The sequence below is a fragment of the Lynx rufus genome, unplaced genomic scaffold, assembly GCF_022079265.1.
Source record: "Lynx rufus isolate CCGP_SWC_20201006 ecotype Redwood Valley unplaced genomic scaffold, mLynRuf1.p SCAF_2, whole genome shotgun sequence".
In the NCBI taxonomy this organism is placed as follows: Eukaryota; Metazoa; Chordata; class Mammalia; order Carnivora; family Felidae; genus Lynx; species Lynx rufus.
In genome coordinates this window covers 210,288,451-210,311,841 of record NW_025814834.1, presented here as the reverse complement: position 1 = coordinate 210,311,841, position 23,391 = coordinate 210,288,451, and the positions used below count along the sequence as shown (strand labels likewise).

At 54.7% G+C, this 23,391-nt stretch overlaps 1 protein-coding gene across 1 annotated transcript in view; it reads left to right on the top strand.

The window, feature by feature from the left end:
* The first annotated feature begins 19,516 nt into the window (after window positions 1-19,516).
* PADI1 (peptidyl arginine deiminase 1) overlaps window positions 19,517-23,391 on the top strand; it is a 37,561-nt gene continuing 33,686 nt past the window's right edge. Inside the window, exon 1 of the mRNA XM_047082808.1 lies at window positions 19,517-19,608. Within this exon, the coding sequence (XP_046938764.1) occupies window positions 19,517-19,608 (92 nt within the window). The remainder of the gene's footprint in view (window positions 19,609-23,391) is intronic.

Here is a 23,391-nt window from a genome sequence, read left to right as displayed (position 1 = left end):
CACACGTGATCCATCGGTGAACCTGTCAGATCTGCCTCCAAAAAACAGTTTCAATCTGACCACTTTTTACCTGCCCCACTGCTGGGTTCTCATCGGGATTATTACTGCCGTCTCTGACCGGTCTGTCTGCCTCACCCTTGCTTGCCATGATCTGTGGTCGGCAAGGCGGTCAGAGGGATCCGGTCAGAGGGATCGTGCTAGAAACTGGGCCAAATCATGTCTCCTCCAACTAAACCCTTCCCGTGGTTCCTAATCTCATGCGGATGCGTGAGACCCTTCCTTCCGCCTTCAAGGTCCGCTTTCTGACCTCATCTCCTAGCGCCCTGTCCCTCTTCCTCCACCCCTGGCCACACTGGCCTCCCAGGAGGTCCTTGGATGTGCTAACCAAGCTCCTGGCTTTGCACATTCTGTTCCCCTTCCCAGCACTCAGATCCCCTAGACATCCCCACTGCTTGCTCCCTTGCTTCCTTCAGGTCCCTACTCAAATGTCACTCGGCCAGAGAGGCTTCCTGATCCCTGTACAAAACACCAGCCTGGCCCTGCTCTATGGTGTTGAGCACTGTGCCTTACTGCTGTTGGCGTTAACCTTGATCACCTGGCTGAGGGTGTGTTGGTCAGTTTCCTCCACCTGCTGTGGGTTGAATTGTGTACCACCCCACTCCCTAAATCCATATGCTGTAGTCCTAACCCCCTGATCTGGAGCTAGGGTCTTCACAGAGAGAAGCAAGTCAAAATGAGGTTGTTAGCTGGGCCCCAATCCAATATGACTGGAACCAACCAGAAAGAACCAGAAGGAACCAACCCTGTGGATGTGCCAATCTCAAAATTCCAGCCTCCAGAATTTGAGACAGTTTGTGGTACTTTGTTACGGTGGCCCCGGAAAGTATATACCCCATTGTGAAGTCACTCTTTCTTCCCCCTTTCCATGCTCTGCGCATTGGAAGAAAGTCATTATGTGCCGCCCATAATTAGGCTGTACCTCCTTGAGGGCAGAGTATCTACATAAGCTGCTTGGAATTCTCATCCCTGGACAATATATGTGTTAGTCATGTGTTTGTTGTCTCCTAGGGCTTGGATTCTAGCTCCCTGGTTCACTGCCATATCTCAGCCCCTAGAACAGTGCCTGGCTCATAGCAGGGACTTGAATATTCGAATGTACGAAACCGATGAGTGAGCAGTGACCATACTTGGAAGTAGACTATACTATCTACTTTTTTGGGGGGGGGGCACAAGTGAACGAGAGGCAGAGAGAGACAGAATCCCACGATGGGGAGAGAGAGAGAGAGAAAAGTGGGGCTCACCTGAAGCAGGGCTCGAGCTCGCCCGATGTGGGACTCAAACTCACGAACCATGAGATCATGACCTGAGCCGAAGTCAGATGTTTAAGTGACTGAGCCACCCAGGCGCCCAATATATTATCCATTATAAAGGCATATATATTCCGAGTGGATGAAAAAGCACAACTTTGTACTAACAGAAACCCCCTGGTATTAAATCACAGAAAGTTCGAAGAGTAGAAGAAGAGAAAAGAGACAGATGAAAAGAAATGTCAACCTAGAGGAAACTGGTGTGGCTTTAATAATTGTGGATAAACCATTATGAGGCAACAACACTGTGATTGTTTATAATAACAGAATAATTATACATAAATAAATAGAGAATGAAGGGGCTTGCCACATCATGTTAAAAGGTTCAGCACACTGGAAAGCTGGAACAGTTCTGACATGAGTTCAAAATATATAAAGCTGGGTTTCCTGGCTTTTCTTGTTGCCTTTCTTCTTCTTTTTTTAAATGTTTTCAAAAATTTATTTTTGAGAGAGAGAGACAGAGCATGAACGGGGGAGGGGCAGAGAGAGAGGGAGACACAGAATATGAACCAGGCTCCAGGCTCTGAGCTGTCAGCACAGAGCCCAACGCGGGGTTCGAACTCACGAACCGTGAGATCGTGACCTGAGCCGAAGTGGGACACTCAACCGACTGAGCCACCCAGGCGCCCCATCTTTTTGCCTTTCTTTTGAATATCCCAGACTGGATACCAGAGAAGGTAGTAACCCAGAAATATCAACAGGCACAGACAAAAAAAAAGTCCCACAAAAGTCTATCTTCTTGAGCCAAAGCACCGGAAAGGAGGGAGCTGGGGAACACAGGACCCTCTTAGATAATAAACCACTCTCCTCCAGCTGAACACCGCAGACAGAACTGTCTTCGGGATCATCCCAGCAGCAAAATGGAAAAGAGTTGAGATCATACCATGCGTATTCCCTGACCAGAATGGAATTAAAATAAAAATGAATCCCAGAAAGGTAACAGGAAAACCCCCAAACTCCTGGCGCCTAAAAAAATACACCTGTCAGTGATCCGTGGGTCAAAGAGGAAGTCTCAAGAGAAGTAAAGAGTACACGGAGCTGAATGAAAATTGGAATACGTCATATCAAAATGTATGGGACACAGTGAACACAGTGCCGAGAGCGAAATCTACACTCAATGCTCATTTAGAAAGGAGATGTAGAAGTCTCAAATCAATATTCCAAGCTCCCACTGTGAGAAGTTAGGAAAAGAAGGGCAAAAGAAAAGCCAAGGCAGGCAGAGGGAAGAAAATAATAAAGATAAGAGCAAAAAATGAACGCAGTCAAAACAGGAGAACAACAGAGAAAATCAATGAAACGAAAAGCTGGTTCTTTGAGGAGATCGATCAAATCGACAAATGTCTTGGGCGCCTGGGTGGCTCAGTCAGTTAAGCAACTGACTTCGGCTCAGGTCATGATCTCGTGGTTTGTGGGTTCCAGCCCCGTGTCGGGCTCTGTGCTGAGACAGCTGGGAGCCTGGAGCCTGCTTCGGATTCTGTGTCTCCCTCTCTCTGCCCCTCCCCCATTCTCACTCTGTCTCTCAAAAGTGAACCTTAAAAAATAAATAAATAAAAAAATTGACGAATGTCTAGGGACACTGACAGGGGAAAAAGAGAAAAAGCACATATTGTCAACACCGGGAGTGAAGCCAGGGATATCAACAGAGATCCTGCAAATATTAAAGGGATAATAAGGGAAAAATACAAACAGCTCTACACACAAGTTTGAGAACTTAGGTGAAATGGACCACTTTCTCAGAAAACACAAACAGCTAAAATTCGCCTGGTGTGAAATAGGTAAGTTAGTTCTATACCTATTAAAGACATTGAATTCATAATTTAGAGACGCCGCAAAAAGAAATCTGTCCCAGATGGTTTCGCTGGAGAATCCTACCGCGCGTTGAAAGAATTAATGCCAAGTCTGCACAATCTCTTCCAGAAAATGGAAGAGGAGTGGTCATTTCTCAGTCCATTTCAGGAAGCCCTAATCACACATAAAAATCTAAAACAGTTAAAATATCACAGAGAAAAAAATTTTTTTAATCTCTTTATTTTTGAGAGACAGAGCATGAGTGGGGAGGGGCAGAGAGAGAGGGGGCCACAGAATCCGAAGTAGGCTCCAGGCTCTAAGCTGTCAGTACAGAGCCGGATGCGGGGCTCAAACTCATGAACCACGAGACCATGACTTGAGCCGAAGTCGGACGCTTAACCGACTGAGCCACCCAGGCGCCCCAAAATATCACACATATAAAAACACAAAAGTCACAAAAATATATGAAGGCAAAATGGAGGGAACTCTGAGAACTGGACAGATCTATGAATGGGGGGGGGAGGATTTTAACATATCTCACTAATTGATGAGGCGGATGAGGAATCAGTAGCCAATGGAAAGTTTGACAAGCGCAGGGGGCGCCTGGGTGGCTCAGTCGCTTGAGTGTCCGACTTCGGCTCAGGTCATGATCTCTTGGTTCATGAGTTCGAGCCCCGTGTTGGGCTCTGTGCTGACAGCTCAGAGCCTGGAACCTGCTTCGGATTTGTGTCTCCCTCTCTCTCTGCCTCTCTTTTTCTCTCAAAAATAAATTAAAAAAAAAAGAAAGTTTGATAAACACAAATAAGTCTCCATCCGCCCAACAGATCTGAGGCTCTGAACCTTAATCACGGACAAACGCATATTCTTCTCAAGCCCAGGAATGTAAGTGAAAACTGGCCATGTGAACACTGCCCATAAGGCAAGTCTCAGCAGAATCGGGATAAATCGTATCATCCAGACCGCATCTGACTCTACTGCAATTAACTTAGAGCTCAGGAAGGAGAGTGAGAAAAACCCGTTCGTTCGGAAATTTTCAAACACGGCCCTTTCAATAACTTGTCGGTCAAAGGAAATTAGGAACCAAACAATAGTTGGAAGACAACATCTGGAAACCAGTGGGCTCAGCTACAACGGGTCTTTGCTTCTGGGAGCTTCTCGGTCCCACTTGCAAACACGCAAGCAGCTCAGGCCTCCAGGGGGGTGCCTCTGCTTCCTCTCTGAGGGAAGCCCCCAGGGTGGGAGCCCCTTCCTGGGGTGATCGCAGAACCGTCAAATCACCCTATGGCTGCCCAGCTGACTTCCAAAGCAGCTACACCATTTTACATCCCCACCAGCTGTCTAAAGTCTCCGGTGTCTCCCCATCTTTGCCAACACTTGTCAGTATCTGGTTTTTTTTTTAATATATATTTTTAATGTTTATTTAGTTTTGAGAGACAGAGACAGAGCACGAGCAGGGGAGGGGCAGAGAGAGAGGGAGACACAGCATCCGAAGCGGGCTCCAGGCTCCGAGCCGGCAGCACAGAGCCCGACGCGGGGCTCGAACCCACGAACCGCGAGATCGTGACCTGAGCCGAAGTCGAACGCTCAGCCCACGGGGCCACCCAGGCGCCGCATCCGTGTTTTTGATAGTAGCCATTCTGGTGGGTGTGAGGTGCTCTCTCACCCTACTGACTCGTGATGCTGAGTGTCTTTTCATGTGTCTGTTGGCCACCTGGATGTCTCCTTTGGAAAAATGTCACTTAAATCCTTCGTCCATTGTGTAGGGGCGCCTGGGTGGCTCAGTCGGTTGAGCGTCCGACTCTCGATTTCGGCTCAGGTCATGATCTCACGGTTTGTGGGATTGAGCCCCATGTTGGGCTCTATGCTGACAACGCGGAGCTTGCTTGGGATTCTCTCTCTCTGCCTCTCCCCTGTTCGCGCCTGCTGTCTCTCCTTCTCAAAATAAACACATACACTTAAAGACAAAAATCCTGTGTCCGTTTTGTAATCGGGTTGTCTTTTCACCGTTGAGCTGTAAGAATTCGTGATATGTTCCGAATGTTAGACCCTTGTTAGATGGCAGTTTGGAAATATTTCCCCCCATTCTCTCGATTGCCTTTCGCTTTCTGGATATCGTCCTTTGAAGCACAAACGGTTTAAATTTTGACGAAGCCCAATTTATCTTTCTTTCGTGGCGAAAATTAAATTTACATGAAAGGAAAAATGTCTGCTGACAAATGTGAAGGCTTAGACGTAATGGACACATCTCGAGAAAAATATAGCTTCTCCATACAACCCGTGGCGTGCTGGTGAATGCTTTACACGATTGGCTTTCCAGACCAACAAAACACACCCTCACCCAAGCCAAACCCCCTGCTGGTCGCACTTAACCAATTTCCACGGTATAACTGTTCCCCCAGGGCCGGTTTCAAGCTCCCCGTGAGACATCGCGGAGGACAGAGGTGGAAGAGAGGTGCCCCTTCGACTCTGCGGAGCCGGCCTCCAGCACCCCGCTGAGCTGTGACACAAGACATAAACACCCGCCGTGTCTTCCTGCACGTGACTTCCCACCAAGCCACCCTCCACCCTCGTAGAGTTGCTCATGCTGCAGCTTGTGAGGGATGACAGAGTCCTACCAGAGAGGGACAGTCTGGGAACTCACCCCTCCTGCTGGCCCGGTCCCTTCCTAAGCACCCTTGCTCAGCAGTGGTCCTGCCTGAACCTTTGAGCCCCATCAGGCATGTGCCGACTCATGCATCGCAGACTGTCAGCGAACAGCATCTGGAAACTGAGGCTCAGAGGAGGCCAGCAAAATGCCCAAGGTCACACAGCAGGACCAACTGGGACCTGAGCCTCTGAACTCCCATCCCAGGCTGGGAGCTGTATGAACTTGAGTGTGGCCACGAGCCCTCTTCAGCGGGGCCCCTCGTGCTGCCTGGCACCGGCCTGGGGATCCCCATGGGGTCAAACATACCCCAAGGTCAGCTGTGGCTAGGCCTGCCCCATTGTTCCCTGCAGGGCATTTAGGTTTGCTCAGGAAGCTCCAGGCCAAGGCTGTAGCATGTGGCGGGAGGCGGCAAGGTCAGCTGTGGGCCACGGCTAGAACCCTGCCTCCACGGGACCTCTATCCTGTGAGGTAGACAGCTCAGAGGAGGCGGGCAGCCCCTGGGACCCTTCCCGAGGCTGCGGGTACAACGGAGAACTAGAGCGTGGGCTTCAGAGGCAGACAGCCGGGCTGGCATTCCAGCTCCCCACACAGGTGCTGCATGACCTTGGGTGAAGTGTCTCAACATCTGTGAACCTCCAGTTCCTCTCGTAAACGGGCCCAGCCTGACAACGGTTGTGATGAGCTCATGTTCCAGGGCTCTCTCTGGGCTGGTGCACCGGAGCCGCTCCGTAAATAGTATGTTCCTCTGCTTCCTTCCCCTAGCTTTCTCTTCTCCTCCCTAGGGGATCCTGGTGGCTGATGATGGGGGGCTGGAGGGAGGGACGACGGGATCCTACGCCCCACCCCCACCTCGGCAAATCCCTACCACGGCCAGAACCTGGGTCGGCCTCCTCAGGGGATACTCTGGGGGAGTACAGAGCCAGGGGTGGGGAAAGGGGTTCAGCCCCAAGCCAGTCCCCAAATATCCCCAATACAGAAGATCTTTCTGCCACCTGGACCGTTCCCACAAGGACAGGTTGAGGTGCAGACCTGTTCTACCTGGCCCCAGCCTGGGAGAGCGCCCGACAAGGGTTAGGGGGCCGAGCTGTGCTGCTGAGGCACTCTGTGACCTTGGGCAAGTCCTTGCCCTTCCTCTGGTCCTCACTGTTCCCTTCTCTAAAAGGCAGGAGTGGGGCTAACTCAGCCCTGGGGACCCTCTGGCTCTGACCATTGACGATTTCCAGCCCCTGCCCAGCCGTGGCTCACATAGAAGCCGTGCCCCAGGCTCCCTGGGCCAGACCAATAAACCAGGCTCATAAATGCCTGGCGGGACGGCAGGCCTCTCGCGAATAAAAAATGTTTCCCAAATAGGATTGAGAAAGACCAGCTCTGGGCGCCCCTGAGTCAGCCGTCACAGGGGCACTGGTTACGGGGCGTTTAGCTGCCGGGGCCTTCTGGGCCAAGGGTATGGGAACATCAGCTCCCTTAGGCGCCCATCCCTCTTTCTTGCCTCCTTCCTCCCCTCCTTCCCTCTGGAGATAAACTTGGGCTCTAATCCTGTCTTCCCGTGTGACCTGGGCCCTGCCGCTTCTCCTGCTGGGCCACAGTTTCTTCATCTGTCAAACAGGGAGGCCAGTCCCTGGCTGGCCTTGCTTCCGGGTGGTGATAACACATCAAGCACGTCAAGGAAGCACGTCAAGGAAGACGGTATATATGTGAAAGCTTTTTGCCACAAGTTGAGTAAATGTGGGGTTTAAGAATGACGTTCGTGGTAGAACGGGTCCCTTTCACAGCCAGGAAGACTTTCCTTAGGGCTCCTCCATCGAACTAGAGATTCCTCTGGGACAGAACTGTGCCTCCCCCTTTAGATCGGAAGGCTTGATAAAGAGAGAGGAGCTTTGCTGAACTCTTATCTCTTACAAGGTAGGAGCTGTGTTTCCCCCATCAGACTAGCTGATCCCTACGGTCAGAGGCTGTGCCTCCCCATCTGATCGGAAGCTTCCCAAGGGTAGGGGCTGTGTCTCCCCCGTCGGACAGGACACTCCTGTCGGACAGGCAGTTTGGCTCTACACTCGGTCTGGGGACCCCACAGAGTGCAGGCTGTGCCTACCCCTTCAGACCGGGGGCTCCTTCACAGCCAGCACGCAGGAGGACTGTGTTGTGGGCGGCTGCTGTGGGCGTGGCTGGCCCTTGGGGACCAGCGCTGGTCGTCAGGGAGAAAGAGGCCGCGCGGGGACTGGGGGGAAATAGGAAGCACAGGGAGCGGGAAGAGCACGCTAAAGCTGAGCGGTGGCTCAGAATGAACGAGGTGCCCGCCCTGCCAGGCCACGTTGTCACCGGGCACTCCCAGGCCAGGGGGCCGGGGTCAGGCCGGGTCCTTCAGGCCCGCGTCGGGGCCGGTTGGCTCTCAGACTCGGCCAAGCCCTGACCGGCCTCACTGTGGCTTCCCTGGGGGCGTCGCTGGGGCTGGGGGCCCTGGGATGCTGTTGGGGAGCCGGTGGGGGTGGGGTAGCAGCAGGCGCGTGCCTCACCGGCTCTCAGGGTCAGTGCCGGGAGCGCTCCGAGGATCAGCTACCCCTTCCTCTCCTGGTACAGACGTAAGGACCGAGGTCACGGAGACGGTGCCCGAAGCCACCTGCCAGTCTGCACGCGGCCCAGGGCTCCTGACGCCTGGCCGGGTGCCTCTTCCACCCTGCCTGCCTCCTTCATGCAGTTGCACTCTTGGGGAGCCTCCCCGCCCATCTGGGGGCGAACAGAACCCTCCCCACACACCCCACTGTTAGCACTGAGCTGGGTGACTGGGGGGGGGAAGGGGGGGCCATCTGGGGAGACTTCCTGCTCCCCTCGCCTTTGCTCCGGGGGTCTCCCATCCTCCTCCCTTTTTACCCTTTGTTCTCTGGCTCTGTAACCGGGCCCCTCTTTCCATGAGACTTTGCAAAATAGACCCCTGAGTAAAGGCACCCGTGGAAGCAGGCCCCCGAGGGGCCCAGGGGTCCCAGCCGGGAAAGCCAGCTATGAGCACGGACTCTCCCCGAAGGTTCCCGCTTGGCATCTGTGGCCTGTGAGTGTTGAGTGTTCTACTCGGCTTACTACGCAGGGCTGGTGGTTTCTGTTTTTCGTGTGGATTATAGGCCATTTTTAATGTATCCCGGATGTGGGCCTTTTGTCAGACAGATAATGAGTATCTTCTCCTGCACACGAAAATTTAATTCACTCAGCCATGGGTCGTTCCAGGAGCGTTGATGATGACCGGCCAGGCCCCGTTGGTGCCGAGGCCTGTGCTGTGCCCCTGCCCTCCTGAGAGCTCCCCTCCGGGGGAGACAGACGTTCAGAAGGAGAAAGAAAGAGCTGTTAAGAGGCCAACGCCTCTCACCAAGCTGATAGGATTTTCTTTACAAACATTTTATTAAGGAGAATTTCTTCAGAACCCAGGTGGGGTGAAAAAAACAAACAAACAAGGTTCCCCTGTGTTTGTTTTCTGGGCTGGGTCTTTATATCCTTTGCAGTGAGTACTGCTTCTAGAAGTTTCCCTGACGCTGCAAGTCCCAGTGGGTGAACATGTGCTCACCTGCTGACCTCGCTCCCCTGGGTTCTGCCCTGGTTTTGCGTGTTATGGCTGGACCCATCGGGACCTCGTGGGGAGCCTGAGGACACGCTTAGCTGATGTCAGCAAAAGTTAGGAACAGCCCCCCTGTCTCTTGCCAGTTCTGTGTGGCAGTCTGAGTCGGAAGGGGGTGGGGAGGGGGGTGGTGGTGGAGATGCCCCGATCCTGGTTCCTGGCAGAGACGACAAGTCTGGGGGCTTCCTGAGCTGCACTTCCCAGAAACGATAGCAGGAGAGACGCAAGAAGGATGTGGCAGGGGTGTGTTGACAGCCTCTAGGGTGTTGGCGACGGGCCACCTAATAAGACCTGGGTCCCTCTGGCTTCGTGAAGACTTAGTGAGATTTATTGTGTCTTCTTTGCAAGCAGGCAAAGCTCCAGAGGGCCCGGCTTTTACCTTCGGCTCCGTGGCCGGCTGCTGTGTGACCCAGAGCCAATCACTTCCCCTCTCTGGGCCTCAGTCTCTCTGCCCCTTGCACTTCCTCCTGTACCCTGGCGGTGGTGGATCCAGTTTGATTGACTGGGTAACCTGATGGCTCCCAGCCTCAGTTTCTTCATCTGCGCAGTGGGGATAAACACAACCACTACCTGGGAGGTCGCAGTGGTGGTGGAGGGGGGGTGGGGTGGGATCGTGTGGCCACAGGACCCAGGGCAGGTGCAGAGTAGGTGATGGGGGAAGCAGGGAGTTGAGAGGGGGAGGGAGGGGGAGTTGAGCTCTGTGCTCTGGGTCTCACGGAGCTCCTGGGCTCTCGTCTGCCTGGGCCCAGCTCTTTCTGCTTTTCCATCCGTGTCTGCCTTTTATTCTCCCTGGTTTCTGTCCCTCCCTCCGTCTTGCAGTTTGTCTGTCTTTGTCCCTGCCGTTCTCCGTGTCTTTCTTCTGTCCGTTTGTTCTCTGTGGGGCTTCCTTTGTCTCTGTCTCTCCCGGTTTCTTCCTGTCTCTGTGCGTCTCTCTGTCCCCTCTCCCTCCACCTCTCCTCTCCGGAGGACTGCCTGGCTTCACTGAGCCACAGGGCCAGGCTGGCGCGGGGAGAAAGCTGGAGCTCAGCCCCTTAGACGCTGCTGGGCTCCCCGAGGCCACAGGGTCGAGAGATAGAGCGCAAGGGCTTGTCAAGGGGTGGCCGGACCCCCTGCCTGGAGAACATGGCGGCTGCCGACTGGCTGCGGGTGGGTGGCCGAGATCTCCTTTCCCGCCTTGGTTGACTGATTTCATTCGAGCCGGCTTCCTGATCCCCCAGAGCTAAAGGCCTGGCCACTCCCCGTCCCTGCCCTTGGAAATATGTAGTCTTGCTAGAGTGATGAGAGAAATGGGGTTAAAACAGGTGGTTTCCAGGAGCAGAGCCTGGGGCTGCTACTTAGACAACAGAACATTCCCTGGGGGCCAGAGGCATGCAGGATGGCTTCCTGGAGGAAGTGGACTTCGAGGGGCCAGCGGGGGAACTGGTATGTAGAGTGCCCACCAGGGGCCCAGCCCGTGCTGAGTGCTCTGTAAACATGACCTCAGTTTCTTCATCTGCACAGTGGGGATAAGCACAGCCACCACCTGGGAGATGTCAAGGGGACCGTGTTGGAAAGCCCAGCTCTGGGACCAAATGTGCACGTAACAAGCCCCATTTTGCAAATGAGGCCAGAGCAGTCCTAGAAGGGTCAAGCTTGGTCACCCAGCCGGTGAATGATGGTCCAGGGCTGGACCTGCCCTCTGGACCCACGCTCTGTCCACTGTTGTACAGCCTGTCCGACTGCTGACCTCCCTACACCCTCCTTCTTCCTTCCCTGTGTGGGAGAAACAGGACGAGCTGTGTGACCTTGGACAAATTGCTGGCCCTCTCTGGGCTTATTATTGGTGACAGGCCGTTGGCTTTCTGAGAGGATCTGTGGAGCCCTAGGCTCCTTATCAAGGGCTGGGGGGGGGCAAGGGTGAGCAGGTGGGCTTTGGGCCCCCACCTCGCTTGGTCCTGAGTGTCTCTTTTGTCTGTTTTAAATGTAACCCCCTGAAACTTCCAGCTTATCTCTAAAGCCTCTTCTTTCCCTGACTTTTTAGGAGTCTCTGTGCCCCCACACCCCCACCCCAGCCATCAGGGCCCTCTCTGAGGTGGGTGTCTGCCCCCAGGCTGTCCCCCAGCCCCAGGGCTCAAGTCAGACCAAGGCCAGCGGGGGCCAGATGGCCAGGGCCCAGGTCACGGAAGGTTCCAGGGTGTGAAGGTGCCAGAGAGACAGAGTTGGGTGGCTGGGGCTCACAGGGCCTTGATGGTGTGAGGCATCTTGGACTGGGTGTCTCTTGAGTCCTGCCGTCTGGTCTCTGTGCCAGACACAGGACAGTCTTGCCTCCCCAGGGCAGAAGTTGGGGGTGCGTGTGATGCGACAGGAGGGGTGAGGCCAGCGGCCCCTGCAGCCTGGAAGCACCGGCGACAGAAGAGTGTGGCAATTAACACACACGCTCTGAGTCCCCGGGTGGGGCTGCGGCTCTGTTTCCACCCTCCTGAGCAAGGGACGTGTCCTGAAACTCCCTCGGACTAGATTGCCCCCTCTCCCAGCAGTTCGCTGCCTAGGTCGGATACAAGAATGAAAGATAGTGCTCAAAAAACGCAGGCTGCGATCATTACTATCTTTCTCTCCTTGTGTGTGTCCCCGGGCCTCAGCACGTTTCCCTGTCGTGGCTCTTGGAAAACTTCCTTGTGACAAAGCGTTCATACACCCGCATTCCCCATTAACCGTGCTCTCCTATAAGGCGGGATGCGGTCAGGTTTCGGTCCTCTACTCGTGGCCTGGCCCATGGTAGGTGCCCAAGGGGGACAGAGGATCCGAAGCAGGTTCCGGGCTGATAGCACAGAGCCCGACGCGGGGCTCGAACCCATGAACCAGGAGATCATGACCTGAGCCGAAGCCGAACGCTTAATCGACTGAGCCGCCCGGGAGACCCAGGAAAGAAGAGATTTTTAAGGAACCCTATCAGGCAGCCTGAGAATCCAAGTTTCTAACTCTGGGGTTGATTCCCTGTCTTCTACTTCACGTTGCTTCTATGAGGCTGTGTATTTTGAGGCAAGTTGCTCTCCCTCTCTGGGCCTCTTTGCCTTCAGCTAGATCTACCAAGCAGAGGAGATGTCCATTCCTGTGTTTTTACTTTCTTCCCCTACTCTCTGACTTAATTTTCTCATTTAAAAATTAATCTTATTCAGGGTGTATTTTGTAAGCTGGCTCAAATTCTTTCTATTAGGACATGGGATAAAAATCCAGGAAAGACATCCGGGTGCCCCGGGTGGCCCAGTCGGTTAAGCCTCCAACTTCGGCTCAGGTCATGATCTCGCGGTTCGTGAGCTTGAGCCCCGCGTCGGGCTCTGTGCTGACAGCACGGAGCCTGGAGCCTGCTTTGGATTCTGTGTCTCCCCCCCCCCCCTCTGTTCCTGTCCCATTTGTGCTTTGTCTCTCTCTCTCCCAAAAATAAATAAAGATTAAGAAAAAATTTTTTAAAGTCCAGGAAAGACTAGAAGTGTTGAGTTTGGGGGGCAGTTGTAGGGGAAGGCAGGAGGGGTGGGGATGGGCAGAGGTTTATGGAGACCCCCCAGGGCAGGGAGCAAAGCCTCAGGGCAGGCAGTTGGTGGGGGCGAGAACAGGAGTCTGGCACTGACACTGAGTGAAGAAGGGGTTGTCAGGGACCTGTTCTGGGGGGGGAGGGCCTTGAACACCAGGCTCAGTTTCTATTTCTTGATGATCAACTATATCCCAGGCACTTTACATACATCATTTTAAATTTCTACATTATTCTAGGCTTTCCACATTAGGGCACTACGCCTCCAAAGAGTTTAATCATTTGCCCAGGGCTCTGAAATCTAAGAAATGGCTGAGCCCAGACGGGAGCCCCGACTGGAACCACAGAAGGGTCCGTTTCCCATCCAGCCACCCTCCTTTACCTGGGAGCCTCGGGCCTTGTCAGGGGGAAGGCCAGATCAGATGCCTGTTTCAGACAGGTCACTGCTACCTGTGGTGTGGGGTGTAGTGAGCCTGGGGACTGGGGGAGCGGGGGGGCTGCTCAGGTCTTGGCCCAGACTCGGTGGCCGGGACCAGGGTGGGGGTGGGGGTGAGAGTCAAGGTGCAGGGGGCCACAGGGGTTTGGGAGTTAGAGCTGATGAGTCAGGTGGGATGACTGGATATTGGGGACGAGGGAGGGGAAGACCAGAGAGGTTGCCTGGGTCTCTGGCTTGGCACCTGGGCTGGAGGCCACACCATTTGCTGAGATGGGACAAAGCCAGCTGGGGGCAGAGAAGGAGGTGATGTGCCTGGGGGGCTGCTGAGTCGGCCACTTGTGGGGGTGGGGCTGACTCCACCTGACCACAACCCCCCTGGGCCTGTACGTGCCCAGCCCAGCCCTGCACGTGATGCCATTAAAGCCTCTGACGCTGCCCCACGGAGCCTGGGACGTCCCAGAGCCGAGGAGGGAGTCAGTGATTCCTGAAGGTCTGTGGTGCCCGGCAGAGACCTGGGCCTGTGTTTCCGGCTCTGAGGGGATGTGTGGATTGAGTTGGGTGACTCATGGCCCTTGCCGCTTCCTGCTATTAGAGCCACTGGCCCCAGGCTCCCTGGCTGTGCAGTATCGGTGGGTCCCCTGCTTTCTTGCGCGAGTTGAGTCAGAGCCCCGGAGGTCCACAGGGGGTCCAGGATCCTGTCCTGGGTGCCCGGGGTGGGAGAGGCGGTTGGGGTACCCTGGAAGACCCCAGAGGGGTGAGTCAATATAAGGAGTTGATGGTGGCCGCTCTGATGCCCAGAACAGCAGTGTAGACAGAAGAGCCCAGGAGATGTTCTGTTCAATGAATTAATTGAAACCTTGGATCCAGACTTGGCCTCCTGTGACTCCACAGTTGCTGTCTCGTGTCTGTCATCGCCCTTCTCTGAGCCTTGGTTTCCCCAGCTGGAAAGTTAAGGGGCTCTCAGAAGCCCTTCCAGTTTGAAATGGGAGAATCCTGGAAGGCAGGCGGAACTGACCCTGTGGCACTCAGGGATGCCGGGAGCGGAGAAAGGCCGCAGGCAGGGGGTCCAGAGAACTGGGCTCTGTTAGCCCCGTCACCCCCTGCCGCCTCCCCTGATGGCTATCCTAGGTAAGCTCAGGCGCAGGTGGTGTGTGGGGGCTGGGAGAGGGGTCCCCCGAGGAGAAGAGCCCACACTTGGTATCAGTAAGCATATGGGAGCAGTCCAGAACCCATTCTGACTTCTCACCAGGCTTGAGGCAGACAGATTCCTTGCCCCAATGATGCCAAGGCTTACCTGGGGCCAGGTAGCTTTACCCTCCTGGGCATCAAATGACTTCCCCAGCCTGATTTTTCCTTCCACCACCCTCCTTATTCACCAGTTTTTATTTATTTATTATTTTTTAAGTTTATTTATTTACTTAGAGAGCAAGCAAGCAGGGTAGGGGCAGAGAGAAAAAGGGAGAGAGAGAATCCCAAGCAGGCTCTGAGCCATCAGCACAGAGCCTGATGCAGGGCTCGATCTCATGAACCACGAGATCATGACCTGAGCCAAAACCAAGAGTCGGATGTGTAACCAACCGAGCCACCCAGGTGCCCCTTCACCCGTTTTTTAAATAAGTCCATGTTGGGGTCTCAAACAATAGCCCAAGGGGACAGGTCTGACTTACAAATGGGTTTTGCTTGACCTATAGTGTTCTGTTTTTAAGAAATACTGAATTTTAATGCACTGGGCAAAGCGGGTTTTATTCCCTTCACCAGTTGCCACTTGCCCTGTTGCGATGCTCCTGGCTCTTCCCACACTTATGTCACCCGCCAGACCCCCGAAGGCATCTGAGTCTGGAAGCCCTGCTCTAGCTCAACAACCCCGTTTTGTGAAAGGGGGGATGGGAGGTGGGGGCTCCTGGGTTAATGGAATCCTAGGTTGCCCGAGGTTGGAAGAGCCCTGAAGGTCCCTGAGGGTCTCCTCTTCAGGTCTCTGCTCCAATATCCGTTCTCCAGTGAGCTCTTCCCTGATCAGCCTACTCAAACAGCACCCCTCCTCCTCTGCCCCTCTACCCTGCTTCACTGTGTCTCATTTCCTGACCCAATGAGGTCATTCAGCTCCCCCGCCCCTGCTCCTCCCAAATTTGACCAATCAAGCCTGAAATCCCAAGTTCAAATAGACCACAGCATAGGTGAACAGGATGTGCCTTTTGCGGGTTGTGGGCAGGGCAGGAGCCCGGGCAGGTCATGGTGTCTTAAAGGAAATGTTCTAAAAGCCCAGGAAAGGAGGGAAGGAGACAACGGGCAAAGAGCCGAAGGTGGGCAGGGAAGCCAAGAGCAGGAAACTCCTCTTATATTTTCTTAAAGAGAGACTTCATTTTTTTTTTAAGTAGGCTCCACGCCCAATGTGGGGCCAGAACTCATGATCCTAAGATCAAGTGTCAGATGACCTACTAACTGAGCCACCCAGGCACCCAAGAGAGACTTCATTTTTTTCCAATAGTAAAAATATTTGCTTACCAAAACTTCCAAATAATACACAGAAGCATAAGGAAGAATGTAAAAAAACACACCCCAAATCAGAGATATTCTGTCTCCCAGGGACCCAGTCAACAGTTAAAAGCCAACCCAGGGTCAGATGGCGTGGGCTCGAATCTTGGCTCTACCTCTTTCTAGGTTCAGACCTTGAGAAAGTCCCTTAACTTCTCTGTGCCTCGGTTTCTTCATCTGTAAAATGGGAATGCACTGATGTTCCTCTCAGTCTCTCTGCCACCTTTCCTCTGGCTGTGAAAACATTTCCTTTAAGACACCCTGACCTGCCCGGGCTCCTGCCCTGCCCACAACCTGCAAAAGGCACATCCTGTACACCCATGCTGTGGTCCATTTGAACTTGGGATTCTCACCTTAGTTGGTACCTGCCACCTAATATTATTGTGAGCATTAGGTGAGTGAATACATGGAAGGGGCTGAGAACAGTGCCTGGCACATGGTGAGTGCCAAGCAGGTGTTTGCTAGCATCTCCTTATCACTGTCACCATGATCATTGTCATTTTTGCAAATAGCTCCTTATGCAACAACCTGCCTTCTTCCCTTCCTCTCTCTTTCCCATCCATCTGTTCATCCATCCATCCATCCATCCATTCGTCCATCCACTCATCCATCCACCCATCCATCCATCCATCCATCCATCCATCCACCATCTATCCATCCACCAACCCATCTACCCATCCATCCACTCATCCACTCATCCATCCATCCATCCACTCATCTACTCATCTACTCATCCATCCATTCATCCATCCATCCATCCATCCATCCACCATCTATCTATCCACCAACCCATCTACCCATCCATTCACTCATCCACTCATCCATCCATCCATCCATCCATCCATCCATCCACTCATCTACTCATCTACTCATCTACTCATCCATCCATTCATCCATCCATCCATCCACCCATCCATCCATCCATCCATCCACCCATTAATCCATCCATCCACTCACCCATCCACCCATCTGTCCATCCACTCATCCATCCATCTGTCCATTCGTCCATCCACTCATCCACTCATCCATCCATCCATCCATCCATCCATCCACCATCTATCCATCCACCCACCCATCTACACATCCATCCACTCATCCAATCATCCATCCATCCATCCGTCCATCCACTCATCTACTCATCCATCCATCCATCCATCCATCCACTCATCCATCCACTCATCCATCCATCCATCCATCCATCCACTCACCCATCCATCCATCTGTCCATACATCCATCCGTCCATCCGTCCATCCGTCCATCCGTCCATCCGTCCATCCATCCATCCATCCACTCATCCATCCATCCATCCATCCATCCACTCACCCATCCATCCATCTGTCCATACATCCATCCGTCCATCCGTCCATCCGTCCATCCATCCATCCATCCACTCATCCATCCATCCATCCATCCATCCTTCTCTAATGGGTATATACCCATGTGCTTTTTGGGAACCTGTTTTTTACACCCCACATTACATTACGTATGAACAAAGTGACTCATGTTCTGATGAGTGGGGGTGGGGGTGGGGTGGAAACCATTGTGCCCCCCTGGAGACCCCTGTGCTGTGTTGCTAGGTCCTGTGTCCACAGAGTAAACCTAGACTCTGTGTTGGTGCCATTGGGTATAAAGTACTTTGTAGATTAAGAACATTTGTAATCAGATATGTTGGCAATAAAGAAAGATGTTTCAGGGGCGCCTGGGTGGCTCGGTCGGTTAAGCGTCCAACTTTGGCTCAGGTCATGACCTTGAGGCCCATGAGTTCGAGCCTTGCATTGGACTCTGTGCTGACAGCTCAGAGCCTGGAACCTGCTTTGGATTTGTGTCTCCCTCTCTCTCTGCCCCTCCCCTGCTTGTGCTCTGTCTCTCTTGCTCTCAAAAATAAATAAACATAAAAAATTATAAAAAAAAAGAAAGACATTTCAGGAAGATCTTCAAAATCAAACCGAACAAATAAATGTTTGAGGGGCACCTGGGTGGCTCAGTCGGTTGAACGTCTGACTCTTGGTTTCAGCTCAGGTCACGATCTCATGGTTTTGTGAGTTTGAGCCCCACGTTGGGCTCTGTGCTGGCAGCACTGAGTCTGCTTGGGATTCTCTCTCTTTCCCTCTCTCTCCATCCCTCCCTTGCTCGTGGGCTGTCTCTGTCTCTCTCAAAAATAAATACATAAACTTAAGAAAAATGTTTGTGCCATTTTAATGCTTCCTGTTTTCCTAGTCAGGCCGGGGGTTCCTGGAGCAGGGGTTGTGTCCCCCTCCTGCCCCATCTGACTGGCATCCCCCAGGCAAGCGTGTTCCTCCTTTCTCCCTCTCTCTTTCTGCCATCCTTTCACCCAGGCCTGTGGACGGTGGGGGTTCTGGTTGTGCGTCCTCATTCTGCCTTGTGCGATGGCTGCCGGGGACGAGGGGACGCTGTGGCCAAGGGGGTGTCCTGTGCTTCTCAAGGGAATTCTCTTCCTCTTCCTCCTCCTCCTCGATGCCCAGTATGGAGGGAGCACGTTACTCGTAAAGCATTGCTTCCCCCGGAGGCCTAATAGACACTTCCTGTCTAACTGGTCCAACACGGGCCGGCCGAGCCCCCTGCCTGCCCTGCCCACCCCCAGCCCTCCCCATGTCTCTATGACAGCTCTATCCTTCCAGCGGCTGCGGCCTGAAGCACTCCTGTCATCCCAGACTCCCCTCTTTCTCTCACGCCCGGGTCCAGTCCGCCAGCCACCCTCCCCCGCCCCTAGGACCAAGCCACCGGCGTCTCAACTCTTAATCGTGTCTTCCAGAATACAAACGCTGTCAGGGCAGGGTCTGCGGTCTGTTTCACTCTTAGCTGCATCCCCATCGCCTAAAGGGGGGCCCAACACGGAGTAGGTGCTCAGTGAATGCTTGCCCACTGAGATTCCACAAACACCCTGACGACAGGCAGGACGGGCACCTGCTAGAGCTGCAAAGAAGGGATTTTGAGAAACGAATCAGCCGTCCCCAGCCCACTGCCCTGAGCTCCCTCTGAGGGGCCCTCCCCACGGCTGGCCAGGGGTGCTCGCCGGCGGGGGGCGGGGGGAGGAGGAGGCTTCTGCCATCTCTGGAGAATCCGCACCAGCCGAAGGGAACGGGTATAACTACCGTCTTCGGCACTGGGAAACAAAGTCTTGAGAGGTGGGGTAACTGCCCGAGAGCATAGGTTGTAAGGGGCTCTAGGTTGTAAGGAGACTCGAGCCCCGGAGGTCTGACTGCACTGTGCTTTGTATATGCTACCTGATCTCTTAGCACGTGAGATAAGATCTCCACCCGGTACTTGGTCGGCCCTCAGAGCCAGGAGTCTCAGAACAGAAGCAAAGCTGGGCTGATGGGGAGCTCCCGCTGACCGCTGAGCCCTCCTCCCTCGGGGTCCCTCCATTTCCCCCCATCTCTCTGAGGGACCTCGGTGCCTCCTCTCCCGGCCTCCTGGATTGGTAGCCTGAGTGAGGAGGGCTGGGCGCGGAGCCAGGAGGTGGGGACTCGGTTTAGGCAGCTAATCAGGTCACAGGGTGAAATTAAAAGGGAGGAGGAAATCACCGACCCATCAGAATGTGCGCGCCTTCCTGGTGACTTGGTGCCCAGGAGAGGAGCTGGGGAGACAGGGCGCGCCAAGGCCGGGAGCCAGGGGCGCAGGATGGCCCCGCAGAGAGCGGTGCAGCTGTCCCTGAAGAAGCCCACCTATGCCGTGTGTGTGGTGGGAGTCGAGACGTACGTGGACGTTCACAGGTGAGAACATAGAGGCAGCCACCTGGCTGCATTGGGCCGGGCCACCCCGGAGGACCCCAAGGCAAGGGGGGGTGGGTGCCCGGTGGACAGATCGAACATGCTGGAGGGTGCTCATAGGAGGTTGCTCTGACGGCAGAGTAGGGGGAGTGGGATGGAGAGTCTGGGAGGGAGGAGCTGGGGTATCAGGCCCATCCTGGGGCTCTGTCTCCTGGGCACCTGGGTCAGGTCTCCGGCCTCAAGCCCGTGGTTAAGGGTTCCAGCTCTGGGCCCCGGGTGGTGCGTTCTGACGTCCAAGCGGAACTCGTGTGCAATGGCGGAATGACCTGGGGCTCAAGACCAGATCGTCCCGAATTCCGCCCTCTGTTTCTTGCCCACGACCCGTATGTCTGAATGGAGGTGTGGGGTGTGTGGCATCTCGATCCTTGGAGGCCAGCCCGGGTGATTGGGATCAGGAGGGGAGTGTCAGAGGGATGATTCAAGGAGTTAATAGAGGACAAGAACCTGGTCACTGAGGGAGCTGGACTTGGGGACCTCGGGGGTGGGGCTTTTCCAGCTCTGACACTGTCTATGGTCTCCATCCCTGCTGGAGGAGATGGAAGGTCATTTCAGAGACTTGGGCCGCACGTAGTGCTGCTGACTAAGGCCAGAGGCATTTTACTGGGAGCCAGGAGACATGGGTTCTGGTCCTGGCTCTGATGCTCACGTGCTGTCTGGCAGGGGGCCAAGTCACTGGCCCTCGCTGGGCCTCATTTCCTCATCCGAGCCCCGACAAGGTGAGCCGAGCCCCTCTTGTGTTCAGCGTGGAGGTCGAGTGCGCAGATTGAGGGGCTGGACGGACTTGGGTTCCCGCTGCCATCACGTCTCAGAGGGCGGGAAGAGCAGAGGACAGATCGGGGCATGTGTGGTGGGAGCGGAGGGCAGTGCTGTCTGGGGACCCCCTTCGGGATCACCAAGCATGTTGGCACCCTCAGATTTGGGCGCTGGCCCAGCCATGGGGCAGGAGGAAGCTGCCCAGCCTGGCCCGCGCTGCTGTGCCTCTGGTTGACTCTGGGAGGGGGTGCTACTTTGGGGTCCTGAGTGAGCGTTTTGAGAGCCCCCCCCCCCCACCAAAGAGCCTTTCAGGAGCCTTCACCGGGGCACGGGTGGCGACCAGGGACATAGCCACCGAGAGTCTCGAAACTAGAAAACAAAAGTTTATTCTGCAGCAAGTAGACTGAAGGCAGGGCTTCCTGCCCATGGGGTCTGTGATAGACGGAGAAGGGCCATGGGACTGCCAGCCTGGGAAGGTTTGAAGAAGAAGCCTGAAGGTCCCCCAGGGCCTGGGCTGACCAGGAGGAGGGGACTCCACCCCATGATGAACTTGGGGCTCCTCTGCCCCATTGCCAGTTGTCTGGCTCCGGCTGAGGCCAAAAGCAAGGGGTTTCTACTTGGCCTTACTGGTCGAAGAGGGAAAGCCCTCCCGAAGAGGGGGTGTTTCAGTCGCCAGGGCAGCCCAGGAGCTAAGCCCTCTGGCAGAGCCGGTGGCGATGGGCATGTGGGGTGACATCACGGGAAGTGATTAATTCCCCCCGGTGCTGCGTGGACTGGTTATTTGGAGAAATATTTGTGTTCGAGGTAATTGTGCGCCCCGGCCCAAGGAAGCTTTAGAAATCCCGTGACTCAGGGGCGCCTGGGTGGTTCGGCGGACCGAGAGTCCGGCTTCGTCTCAGGTCGTGATCTCGCAGTTGGTTCGTGAGCTCGAGCCCTACGTCGGGCTTGGTGCTCTCAGAGCAGTGCCCACTTTGTTCGGATTTGCTGTCTCAAAAAGAAATCAAACGTTAAAGAAAAGAACACCCTGCCTTAGCATGTGCTACAGATTCTGTCCCCTTCCCTTCCCTCCAATGGACTAGCTCACTGCCCTGACCCAACCCCCCCCAGCGGCCTAGCTCACCACCCTGACCCTCCAGATCTGGTCAGACTGCCCTGGTGGTCCTTGTCCTTGCTCAGAGGTGGCCCCTGGAGGACTCAGGCCAAACAAGAGGGGGTGGGCAGTGTGGGGAATCCATGCCCGGTGCGGTCTGGTCTCTTTGTCTGCCCAGAGGCCATAATGAATGTTTATTTTCTGGAATGGAGGAGAAGGCTGGCTGGCGGGGGGACAGAGACATTCTCCTGGATCTCTCCCAAGCCTCCCCGAGCCTCCCCGAGCCCTGCACAAAAGCATCGAAGCAAAACAGACGCTTCCTATCGGACGGGTAGGATTGGAGGTGTGCAGGGAGGGGGCACTCTGTAGGGCCTCTCTGATGAGCCAGCGTGAGGCCCCAGGCTGCTGGCTGCTTTTTCCTGCGGTTCTGTGTATTTCAAAGGAGGAAAGCGCCAGAACAAAGTTCTGAAACTTGTGGTGGAATATATATATATATATATATATATATATATGTATATATATATATTCTTAATGTTTACATGGAGTAAATTGATGCTTTTAACTTGCACAGAAGTACAATGAAGCATAATTGTGCTGCTCATGGGATAATTACAGGATTGATGCAGACACTGATTCGTCATGACTGACAGGCTCCGAGAGCCAGGTTGGGACCTGGCTTTAAAAGCCGGGTGAGGACCTTCTCTGTGCCACACGGCATTCCTTTATTAGAAGTAATCTTACAGTTTAAGTGTGAGGTGTCTGGAGAATGTGAGGCCAGGGTCCTCCCTGTGTTCCACGGAGGGGTGACGGGCCGGCGTGTCGTGCTGTCCGGACATGGGTGGGGGGGTGGGTTCTTGGAACAGAAAATGCTGGCATCTGGGTGGACCTCTGAGGTCAGCCACTCCTTAACCCTACAGGTGCCCCTGCCTCCCTGGTCCCCCTGGCCACCTGCCGTTTGAGACTTCGGGACCCTCCCTATCAGCCACTCTGCCCTCCCCTCCCCGCCCCTCCCATCATTTTTGGCCCGGGAATTCCATTCTCATTCTTCACCTTTTCTTGCCCTTCCAGCTCCCATCACCTCCGACCCCCCGCTGTCCCTTCTCCCAGTCCCTGCCCTTCCTTTCTTGGTGGGCGGACCAGCCGGGGACCCCGAGAGGACACTTGAGACACAAGGAATGGGGGTGTTGCTCACGTGTGAGGTCGATTCCTCTTGACCCCCCCCAAAATGGTCTCCTTGCGACATGTCCTCAGCTTTGCTCCGTCCAGAGAAGCATCCACTCCCTTCTCTTGGGGCTGCTAAGCAGCTGTTCAGCTCTGTCAGGTGGCCCTGATGCTCGAAGGTGTGGTGGGTAGGATGCGGGGCTCGAAGGAACTGGCAAATCGCCACCCAGCCTAGGACGGCGGCCCCCCGGGGAGCGCCGCGCCTGTTTCGCCCATGCTAGGTGGGGGGTAACGTTTTTTGTTGCTGTGACCTGCGAATTTGGGCCCCGTTTTACAGATGAGGGATTCCACAGTCCACAACACGCATAAGCACAGGGGCCTGCGGGGGACAGGGAAGCAGTAACTCACGGCTGACTCCCCATTTAAGGCTCTCTCGCGGGGAGGTTTGCCCCTGGTTTGCCTCTGCAGGGAGGCCTGTGGGTGACAGCTGTCCACCCCTCCCCGCCTCTAGCCCCCACTCCCAGGAAGGCAGGGGTCCGCTTGAAAGAAGGCCTACCCAGCCTGGGGCCTCCTTCCAGGCCCTGGGTGCGTCCTCCCTGAACGACAGAGCAGAATTTACCCATAATCATTATCTCTGGGAAGGAAGAAAAGAGGGAGAGGATACGGCCGCACCCTAGATTTAGGAGAAAATGCCTGCCCGTGACGTGGGGTCTGTAAGGTGC